This window comes from Limanda limanda, chromosome 8 (genome assembly GCF_963576545.1).
Source record: "Limanda limanda chromosome 8, fLimLim1.1, whole genome shotgun sequence".
NCBI classification, from domain to species: domain Eukaryota; kingdom Metazoa; phylum Chordata; class Actinopteri; order Pleuronectiformes; family Pleuronectidae; genus Limanda; species Limanda limanda.
In genome coordinates, this window is record NC_083643.1 from 2,027,195 (window position 1) to 2,038,762 (window position 11,568).

An 11,568-nucleotide genomic window follows, 5' to 3' on the forward strand; every position below is an offset into this window, starting at 1 on the left:
TCTTTGTTTGAAAAAAACGTTTTTTCTAAATGATAAATGATAGCAAGACCACAGAACTTTAAATCGTTGTTTATGCTAATCCCACAAACCTCTTTCTGTCTTTCTGTCTTTCTGTCTTTCTATCTTTTTATCTTTTTGTCTGTCTCTCTGTCTGTCTGTCTTTCTATCTTTTTATCTTTTTGTCTGTCTCTCTGTCTGTCTGTCTCTCTGTCTGTCTCTTTGTCTGTTTGTCTTTTTGTCTCTTTGTCTCTCTGTCTGTCTGTGGAACACACTCCCCTCAAGTGTGGTTGGTTCAATTTGGACTCATGATATTTTGTTTTATTATTAAAAGTCTATTTTCTATGTAATCAATCTGATGCACAGGTGGCGATAACGTTAGGCCTGAACTGAAAGAATCACAGATTTCACTGGCGCTAACAGTCGGTTAAATTCTCAAATCTGACGTAAACATGACAAAATTAACCAAAAGAAAAAAATTGTTTATCACAACTTTCACGAGCTGTTACGTAAATGTGCTTCAAAGACGAGAAGCAAATTAATACAAGGTCGTTTAAAATGAAAGACAACAAACAATATGATAGAAAATCAAAAGTCAAAGACAGAAAGTAAAATGATCCAATATCATTTGATGACAAAAGAAATATAAGTAATGACTATTAAAAATGCAAACGCACAAAAAATGTTGAGACAAGAAAAAGAAACAAAGCACAAAAAAAAAATCAATAATCAATGTTTTACTTACACCTCTGTCTACTGATCTTATTTTTCTGGGTCACAGACAGACACACAAACACACACACAAACACACACACAAACACACACACAAACACACAATCACACACACACACAATCACACACACTCACACACATTGTTTATTTGCCTGAGGAGCTGCTGATGTCATGGCTCGCTCTGATTGGTCGGCCCTGACTTCCTCCTCCTCCCCTCTCTCTCTCTCTCTCTCCGTCTCCTCTCTGTCATCCCTCGTTCATCCCATGTCTCTTCAACACCTCCCATCCCTCCTCCCTCCTCCCTCCTCCCTCCTTCCCTCCCTCCTTCCGCCTCCTCCTCTGCTCTCCTCTTCCCGGGCTGGTGATGGTGATGATGTGACACTGGGCTCAGCCAATCACAGGGCCAGGATGGAGGAGTAGGGGCGTGTCCAGAGCTGGCTGGTGCTGAGGAGACTGAGGCGGAAGGAGAGGAAGAGAGGGAGGTAGAGGAGGGAGGGAGAGGCCTCGCCTGAGCTAAGGAGCGCCGACAGTGGCCTGATAAAGGGGGAGAAGAAGAGGAGGAGGAGGAGGAGAAGAGGAGGAGGGGGTGGGGGGGAGCAAGCTGCCGCCTGTCAACGGGGGGGGGGCATCAACCTGTGCTGTCATGGACAAATATCGACCAAAGAGGCCGACCACCCTGGCTCTGTTCCCACAGCTGCCACAGGCCGGCACCCAGGTAGGAGACTGGGAGGATCCCTGGGATGAGCTGGACTGGAGTGTGTGTCTGTGTGTCTGTGTGTGTGTGTGTGTGTGTGTGTGTGTGTGTCTGTGTGTGTGAGTGTGTGTGTGTGATCATGGCTGGATTGTGTTTAGGATGAGACAGCAAGAGCATCAAGCCGAATAAATGGGTGTGTGTGTGTGTCCATGTATTTCCTGGGAGGATGCTCAGAATGAGACAGCAGAGGACGGCTGTGTCTCTGCTGCTAGGTGTGTGTCTGTGTGTGTGTGTGTGTGTGTGTGTGTGTGTGTGTGTGTCTGTGTGTACACACTGGCAGTGGGTCAGCTCTAGAATTGGCTCAGCTGTACCTTGGTGTTGCAGTGCTCCAGTAAACATGTTGTGTGTCGTGTCGATGTTTCCGGCAAATCTGAGCGTCCACATCTCCATGTTGTGATGTTGTGATGTTGTGTGTCTGTGTTGTGTGTCTGTGTTGTGTGTCTGACCTGTTTTGTCCGAGCGGCTTCTGCATCGGTGACTTGCTCAAGGACACTTTGACAGGAAACATTGTTGTTGACCCTGATTGTGCCGCTGAAGCCAGAACCTCCGAGTCGTTCTGTCATCTCATGAAATATATAGGAGGATATTCAATATGGCTCGGCTGCAGCAGCATCATCACGACAGGAGATTCGTGTCAGAAGAGGAGAATGTCTCTAAAACCCAGTGTGAACCACAGTGATGTCACAGATCACAGTTCTCTATAGGAGCCGGCTCATGAGACCAGCAGCCCTGGTAGTTTCCCTTTAAAGGAGTTACATCCTGTTTACAGATCAGATCAGAGTCGTCTCCTCCTGGGTTTCACTTCACATTCATCCTCACAGATCCATTTTTAAAAACATCAACAGAACTAGGATGTCATCGTCAGTAGAAGTTCGACCGTCCCTTAAATCTCCAGCTGCACCGAACTCCTCTGAACACGTCTAATCCATTTATCAAGATCCTTGAATTAAGAAATCAACAGAAATGTTAACGTGTTGTAAGTCAAAACTACACTACCCACAATCCTCAGGTGTATTCACTGCACTACACCAGTTTACTACAGAATATAAAATACTATCTACAAATACACACTCTATTGCAACAGTACAATAACAACAAGGTTCAATTAGAGAAGAAGCAGCTGGAAGTCGTTGGAGAGGATCATCCACAAAGGATTATGGGAGGTGTAGTTCCTTCAGGCTTAAAATATTATGTTCAAAGTCTTGTACCTTTGCGAGACTATTTTTATAAAAGCTGGATATGAAGATGTTCCTTCTGAACCAGAGCCGTTCTGAAAGTGAGACGCTCTGACGCAGAGTCCAGGTTTATGAAACCTTGGATGTAAATATTATATTTTTTGTCTTTTGGTTGAAACTTGTGAAACCTGCTCTCAGATGAACTGAAGACCTCCAGTAAAGCTCTGAGTAATGATGTCACTGATCCTCTGTTACCTGGAGCTGATGAATTCTTCTGTCTTCACTTCACTTCTCTCCTGATCCTGATGAATTCCTGCCGACGTTAATGATGCAGCTCAGTGACGATCAGAGAAATCCTGCTTCAAAGAGTTTCTCACTTTATCATGTGGAACTAATGCATTTGACTCATGTAGCTTTTACATACACAGGTTTTAAAATGTAGTATTTTAGCTCAATTTAACTGATGAAAGTCTTTCATTTGAGACTGAATATTTGATTTTGTGATAATATGCAAGATTCCTGCATTTGAATTGACCTTTTACTGAGGAGGTTATGATTCCATTGCTGTTGATAACACAAAAACATCCCAACCGGATTTCTTGAAACTTAAGTGGATGTGGATCCGGGAAAATCCTGTTACACTTTGGTTCGGATCCACATCAGGGGGCAGATCCTGGAATTCATGTTACCACAGCTTGAACAACTCAGTCCCACTGAGAAGCAACTGTCCGTCCTCCGGCTTCTGAGGACACGTTGTCCTCTCGTCCCTCTGAACCTTGTTGCTGTTGGACACTGAAGCTGCTTTAGACATTTGGACATTGTCCTGCATGTCAACGTTTTAAATTCTTTATGAATAGAAGGATTCAAACCTTCACACATTCACACACACGTTGGTACAGTTGTCTAGATGCAACACATTCTCAACAACACAATGCTGCTCTTCACATCATGACTAGAAATGAAACACCACTTATTGGAATTAGTTCATAGAGAGACAGAGTTCATAGTATTGATCAGTGCACGTGTCATCAAACACACTGAATCAATTGTGAGACTGTGTGTGTGTGTGTAATATGATATATATATATTTTTTGATACATATATTTATTCATCAATTTACATACATACAAGAACCTTCCCCAACCTGAACATATGGCAGTAAATATAATATATATGATCATTTATGTGCATTGTAATATTTACTTAATCCACACTAACAGTACAACAACGATGAGGATTCAAGCACAACACAAACGAAGACAATGATACAATGCAACAAACACTCAGATACAATATAAAGACACAAATATGAAGATAAACAAAGAGATAAAGTGGAATAATGAGACACTTGTTTTTCTTTTAGTCAGTTTGGATTACAGCTGAACACGAGATAACATTAATCACATCTGAAAGTCCCGTTGACTTCGTCTCTTTGGCGTCTTTCCTTTGTCTACATTTGTCTTCTGAGTTGTGATGAAGACGGTCGTCGGCAGCAGTTTGTTTTCTCTCCGCGGCCGGACGATGAATGATCGTCTCTGAAAGTGAATCTAAGAAAACAAGAGACTCAGCACGACTCTGTCTCTGGAAGCTGCTGCAGCCGAGTGACAACGAGCCGGTGATGTCACTGAGACGCTTTCATAATAAAACCGAGATCAGATCAGAGAGAGGGATCTGCTTTATACACAGATTCTCCCCGACACACACACACACACACACACACACACACACACACACACACACACACACCGTGAGTAGCCATAGTAACAGGGAGCGACAGGGAGAGCAGATGAGCGATGTCAGTACGTGAGTCAGTGTGTGGCTCCCGTGACGTTGAGGCGGGACCGTGGTTCACTTCCTGGTCCATGCTCGTGCCTCTTCCTGGCAGTGATGTCATCAGAGAGAGAGGGAGAGAGACAGAGGGAGAGGGGGAGGGAGGGAGAGGGAGAGGGAGAGAGAGAGAAAGAGAGAGAGGCTACTACCAATGGCTAATATGAGGCCTGTCGGACCCTTTGTGCTGAAAATACAAATCTGATGCAATATGTGTTTTTCTGCAGTGATTTGAGGATATGAATCAGGAGCAGGTCAATAAGGATGGATGAGTGTGTGTGTGTGTGTGTGTGTGTGTGTGTGTGTGTGTGTGTGTGTGTGTGTGTGTGTGTGTGTGTGTGTGTGTGTGCGTGTGCGTGTGCGTGTGCGTGTGTGTGTGCTTGTACTTTTACTTTTTTAGCTTTGTGTGGACTATGATAAGAATAGACCCTACAGAGACCTTCACTGTTTGAGGGTTACGACTTGGATTTAGGGTGCTTGGGAATTTATTATATGTGTGTGTGTGTGTGTGTGTGTGTGTGTGTGTGTGTGTGTGTGTGTGTGTGTGTGTGTGTGTGTGTGTGTGTGTGAATCCAGTTCTCACTCTGCTGCTCTGTCTCATTGACTTCCGGCAGGACACCATCAACAACAACTCTTTCGGAAAGAAGGAAAGTTGGAAGGATACCCACTCGTCCTCTCCACACATCACAGGTACAAACAACACACTGTGTGTAAAAACAAAATGGACGGAGACTCCGGGTCTGGAAAGTGAAGCCAATGAGGAAGTGCCTGAAACCTGTATTCTCTGGAATGACCAGCAGAGGGCGACTCCACTGTCTCTATAGCGTCTATGAGAAAATAACTCAACAGCTGATTAACTCACCTGCAGGTCAAATGTATCTAATATGATAAATCCCTTTTTGAAAGGGGTTGAAACATAGATCCCAATTCTTACATAAAAAACAAAAACAAAACAAACAAACAAAAACAGACGATAACAGACCTCTTACATTAATAAATCGTTACAGCTGCAAAGTGGAAACTCATTTACAACCAGGTATAATCACAGTTGGACACAATGAGAATATTTTAATTTCTCCCAACAGTTTTTGTACAATTAGCCGTTCGGTTGATTTGAAGCCTGTTACATTTAAAAGTGTAAACGATAGATGTCTCATCACTCGCTTCGATAAGTGATGGAGAAAACTGCAGCATCATGAGACGTCTGTGAAACTTGATCCTGAAGCAGAAGCTGCTCGACCTCCAGCTGCGTCTCTCTGTCCGTCCTGCGTCTCTGTCTTCACCGAACCATCGACTCCGTGAGACACAAACGTCCACGTGTCGAGATGCGGCTGCAGAATCTCAACAAAATACATTTTTATTATTTTATAATTAAAATCCATTTTGATGTTTTTAGGGTTTAAAATTAGCTCATTGCGTTACAAACTATATTGAACATGTACTAAATGTAATAATAATAACTCTATTTATATAGAACAGTTACAAATTACTAGACTAATGCGTAAGAGGTTTCTGAGGATATTTACTTTTCTTGATTCTATTCCTTCTGTTGAAAATGTAGACTAATGGGATGGAACCAGAACCAAACTATAATATGTTGAAGATTATAACACATGAAACATTTGTGTGAAATAAAATCTGATTTGAATAAAGTAAAATGTTCTTTTTCTTCTGTTCCTGAAACTCTTATCCAGCATAAACTGCTTACAGGCTGTTTTCATATAATCCCTCTGTATATATCTGGTTGCCTAATGCATAATCTGATACTGTGTGTGTGTGTGTGTGTGTGTGTGTGTGTGTGTGTGTGTGTGTGTGTGTGTGTGTGTGTGTGTGTGTGTGTGTGTGTGTGTGTGTGTGTGTCCAGGGGACCTAGCACCACCGGATGTTAAACCCAAAGCAGAGGACAAAGTCCGGCACAACACTCGGCGCCCTGCACCCAAACCCCCGACAGCCAATGAGGGGAGGAGCCGGAGCAACACTCAGGCGCCGGCCAACGCCTCCTCGGACGCTCGCACTCGCCTGAGGGACAAACAAGGGCCGGGCGCCACGCACACACAGACCTCCATCCCTCCGAGGAGTCAGAGGAGAGGAGCAGCCACAGCAGCAGGAGGAGGGAGAGGAGGAGGAGGAGGAGGAGGAGGAGGAGGAGGAGGAGGAGGAGGAAGAGGAGGAGGAAGAGGAGCAGCAGCGATGAGAGACAGGAGCCTGGGGGACGTCAAGGGGAAGGATGGAGTGACGGCCGGGAGGGAGGAGAGGAGAACAGGGAGGCTGTGTGCGGAGGCCAAGGCCAAGGAGAAGGAGAAGGAGAGGAATGTCCATCAGAGGCCGAGAGAAACCAACGGCCTGAAGAGCCGGGGGTCCGAGGGGAAAGGGAGGGGGGGCTCTAAAGCCGGGAACCGAGGAGGAGGGGGGGCACTGAAACCAAATCACCTGCTGTCCAACCCGGAGGTCTACCTGCCGGCCATGGTGGTCCCACGCACACCTGTAGCACCGAGGAGCCAGGACAAGACCCGGGACAAGAACCAGGACCAGAACCAGGACCAGAACCAGGAGCAAGGTACTGAAACCACAGGTTATCACTTCATTTAATTACCTTTTTATATAATTATCTAAGATTCTCCCCAAACACCAACTGGGTCTATGATGAAAGTGTTTTATCAACCTGTATCTTAAACATTATTATTATTATTACTTACCAGTTTAGTGCTGTAAAATATTTTGTTTTTAAGTATCAAGCTATATGATGACATATCTATAAGGTTTATATATATGTGACGTGGTTCAAAAATACTTTTCATTTCCAAATTACTCTGTAAGTCCATATTTTGTGTTCCTAGGGCAAATCCATGACGGGACCCAGGACAACCCTCGGGCCATGTCCCGGTCCAGCAGTGAGGGGGGGTCCAACAGGATGTCCCTCAGCTCCGACAACGAGGGCCCCCCCCCAGGGCCCCCCCCAGGGCCCTTGCATCCGTCTCTCTCCCACAGAACCAACTCTGACATCAGGGAGGAGGACGGCGAGGGAGACCCGACTCCCGGCCGGAGCGTCCAGAACCGTCCGTCCCTCTGCCCAGCGGGGGGGCACGAGACCACTGAGATGGACTGCACCATGTCGGAGGCGGAGGCAGGGGGGGGGCGAGGTGCCAGGCACCCGGCTGTCACTCAGGGAGAAGCTGTGGCTGCTCGGACTCTAACAAAGAGCGGGACCGCAGCAGCAGCGTTGAGTTCTGACTCAGTGAAACACACGCTGGTGGTGGACGCACACGCTCGGCTGGAGCTCGTCCGCCTGCAGGACTGTTTGCACGGTAACCACGGCAACCACGGCAACCACGAGCACAACGACGACAGCGACACGGAGACGGTCTATCAGTCGGCCAATGAGGAGGAAGACCCAGATTATGAGGAGGAGATGAAGAGGAGCGAGGAAGCAAGGAACCAAGGTGATGATGAAGTTTCCCTCAGAGAGAAGTTAAACAGAGGCAGGAAGTTTAAAGCAAAATAATAATTAAATCTGCCATCAGCCGATAAAAAACAACAAGCTTTGTCCTGATGATTGAGAAAGTTCAATAATTTTAAGTTTTAATCCTTTTGGTAATCCGGACATGGTAATCTGTTTGTTAGATTATAAGACATTTGTACAAACCTGACATTTGGTCCCGATTGAGGTAGTTTAATAAAACTCAAAAGCGATTTTTGTAAAGGTCTCGACTAGGGCACTAACGACTATTTTTCTATCGATTAATCGGATGACTATTTTATCGATTAGTCGATTAATCTAAACGATTAATTTTCCTCCCAAAAAATCAAATTGACCATTTCATTTCAGTTAATTTTATGTTGACAACAACAAACTGTATGTCATAGTATAATGCAGCACAAAACAAAATGTAAACAAAGGCTCAAATATTAAAGTGCAAAACTGTAGGTTTAAACTAGCAACTCCAACGTGATAAAAATAAATAAAAAAGGCTTATAGTGCTTATAAATTAAGTCAGCAGTGCAACTCAAAAAGATATCAAAGTTTCTATTTAACCCCTTATCAAAATAAAATACCCACTCGTCCTCTCCACACATCACAGGTACAAACAACACACTGTGTGTAAAAACAAAATGGACGTAGACTTCGGGTCCGGAAAGTGAAGCCAATGAGGAAGTGCCTGAAACCTGTATTCTCTGGAATGACCAGCAGAGGGCGACTCCACTGTCTCTATAGACATCTATTACTATATGAAAATGACTCAACAGCTGATTTCTGTCACCTGTCAAATGTATCTAATACGATAAATCCCTTTTTCGAGTGGGTCGCTACATAGATCACAATTCTTACATAAAAAAACAAAAACAAAACAAACAAACAAAAACAGACAATAACAGACCTCATACATTAATAAATCAATACATCTGCAAAGTGGAAACTCATTTACAACCAGGTATAATCATCTCTTATAGTTAATTTATCACAGTTGGACAACTCAAAAAGATATCAAAGTTTTTATTTAACCCCTTATCAAAATAAAAAAGTTAGATCTGCATATTAAACAAAGTGCAACATGTTTAAAGTATAAGAAACAATGGTGTCAGTTAGACATGTGTGTTGTAATGTAAGATGTCAGCATGTCCACATGTTCGGGACTCATAAACTAAACTTCCCTCGTTTCCAGAGAGAAGAAAGGAAGAGGAGGAGGCGAAGAAGAGGAGGAGAGAGGAGGACGTGAAGAGGAGGAGAGAGGAGGAGGTGAAGAGGAGGAAGGACGTGGTCACAAAGATCGGCAGTCGACAGTCCAAGGTAACGTCGACCACGGCGTCAGGGGGGGAGGAGCCTCTCGGAGGAAGAGGCGGAGCTCCCAGCAGCAGGAAGTTCCTCAACCTGTTTGCCAACAACAGCCACTACAGCGCCACAGGTGAGTTGGAATTCAATCAAGCTTCATCGTTCTGTAAATGTTCATCTTTAAACCGCTGTGAGTCTGATGCCCGGGTGTGTGTCCAGGCGCCGGCTGCTTCGGTGTCTTCTCCTGTGTTCTGGACGGAGTGGAGCGACCGCAGAGCCACCGCGCCGTCTACAGGTCAGACACACATCAACACTAGGGTTGCAAAGGGTCAGAAAGTTTCCGGTAAATTTCCAGAAACTTTCCATGGGAAGTTTACATGGGAAGTTTAGCTCGGGAATTTTGGGAATTTTGAAAAAAAAAAAAAAACTACGCAAATTTAACTCTGAGCAATAAAAACATCATTCAAAACTCCATTTTAAAGATGTATGGAACGTTGAGTTTCAACCCTCCACTGTGCATTCTTCCATCACATGCACAGATAACTCCCAGCATGCTTCACTCTACAGCAGGGCTACTGAGGCCTGCTGTAGAGTGCAGGACTAGTCAGGTAAGTTTCCATGATATTACTGGGAACATATATTAGCATGCTGATTGAGGATTGTTCATCTGTTCATCTAGACTATTTCCATTCATTTATCCATCAATTGTAAAATATGTTTACAGACGATTCCAATTGTTTGTCTAACTATTTATATCTCTGGCATTGCATTAGTGTTTTTTTACAAACTTTTTTCTCATCTTATTCTACAGAACAATGCCACGTGCACTCTCTCATGTGTGGAGACATTTCACCCCATCCAATGTAGAAGGAAAGGCTGTGTACATTTGCAAATACTGTGCAAAGACCTATGTTAAGAATGACACAACGATGCAGAAGCATATAGTCAAGTGCCCAAAGTTTCCTCAGGGCTTAAATCAGACTATGACACAACAAAATGTTTATATTTATATCTGTATATGACAAGGTAAATACAGTTAGTATAAATTACCCACAACATTTCCAGTTTATTCCCGTTAATTCCCGTTAATTCCCATGGCAAGTTTCCAACTTTGAATTTTCCCGGAATTTTGCAACCCTAATCAACACACACAGGCTGATGATGACAGGTCCATATCCAACACACCAGACTGAGATGTGTTGTTGTGTCTCCCGGGTTCAGGTTCGTCCCCCGGCACGCGGACGAGCTCCACCTGGAGACGGACGACCCGGTGCTGCTGCTGAAGCAGAGCGAGGACCTGTGGTGTCAAGGTTACAACATGAGGACCGGGGCGACCGGCATCTTCCCGGCTTTCTACGTCGTCAAGTTGGACAAAGATATGAACCAAGGTACACTGCAAATAACTGAGCTTTAAAAACATCATCATCATCATCATCATCGGTAGTTTAAGATCTTTCTTTGTTCTTCCTCCTCTCACAGTACAGCAGGACGGTTGGGTTGAAAAGTTCCAGGTTCGATTCCTGGGTTCGGTTCAGGTCCCGGTTCACAAAGGTCGAGACGTGATGTGTGCCGCGATGCAGAAGGTTCGTGAATACAGATAAATACACAACAGCACCACGACAAACACTGGGACGACAATATTCAATGAGGGGAGATGAGGAAGTGAGGATGTGGACTTTCTGAAATATAAGTATCTCTGTTGGACTTATATTTTTAGTAATATATAATTTATCGTCTGTGTCCTTTTAGGCAGCTCCACATCAACTGAGCTGAGTGGGACACTTGAGCCTTTACTGACAAATCTGTTCCATCCCATCCTCACTTTCATATTTATTACCAACTTTGTGTTATTAAAATCAAAGTATTATTGTTGCTTCCATAGTTTTGCTATGATTCTGTTTGATATGACTTTGTAAATGTGACAGGAGAAATATTAACAACCCACAAGTCAGCGTTCTAACAACTCTTCTAACATTTTGGAACTGATTCACGGCCTAATTTAATTAATAATTAATAATAAGACCCTGATGAAACGGCTCGTTTTCCACATTTCAACGGCTCCTTCCTATTAAAATCTTTCATATCTCTAGTAAGTAAATCTCTAACTGTAGAGAACAGTCTATGAAAATTATAATTTCTCCAAAGTTTATTTATTTTAACCACAGTTGTTATAAAATTATAATCCTGAGAGTTAATACAAACTCTTGTATTCATTACGCCTGAGCAGCAAATATCCAAAAATAACTCATATCCCCAAATATCTTCCAGAAACCAGCTGGTGTTTGTGAGAAACTCGACCTGATGACTCTTCATCT

The 11,568-nt window shown here is 43.8% G+C and overlaps 1 protein-coding gene across 1 annotated transcript in view; it reads left to right on the forward strand.

Annotated features, from left to right (window-relative positions):
- The first annotated feature begins 1,372 nt into the window (after nucleotides 1–1,372).
- LOC133008589 (C-Jun-amino-terminal kinase-interacting protein 1-like) overlaps nucleotides 1,373–11,568 on the forward strand; it is a 16,271-nt gene continuing 6,075 nt past the window's right edge. The window contains exons 1-8 of the mRNA XM_061075817.1: nucleotides 1,373–1,444; nucleotides 5,100–5,175; nucleotides 6,350–7,004; nucleotides 7,321–7,925; nucleotides 9,147–9,386; nucleotides 9,473–9,548; nucleotides 10,475–10,641; nucleotides 10,733–10,836. Coding sequence (XP_060931800.1) covers nucleotides 1,373–1,444; nucleotides 5,100–5,175; nucleotides 6,350–7,004; nucleotides 7,321–7,925; nucleotides 9,147–9,386; nucleotides 9,473–9,548; nucleotides 10,475–10,641; nucleotides 10,733–10,836 — 1,995 coding nt within the window. The remainder of the gene's footprint in view (nucleotides 1,445–5,099; nucleotides 5,176–6,349; nucleotides 7,005–7,320; nucleotides 7,926–9,146; nucleotides 9,387–9,472; nucleotides 9,549–10,474; nucleotides 10,642–10,732; nucleotides 10,837–11,568) is intronic.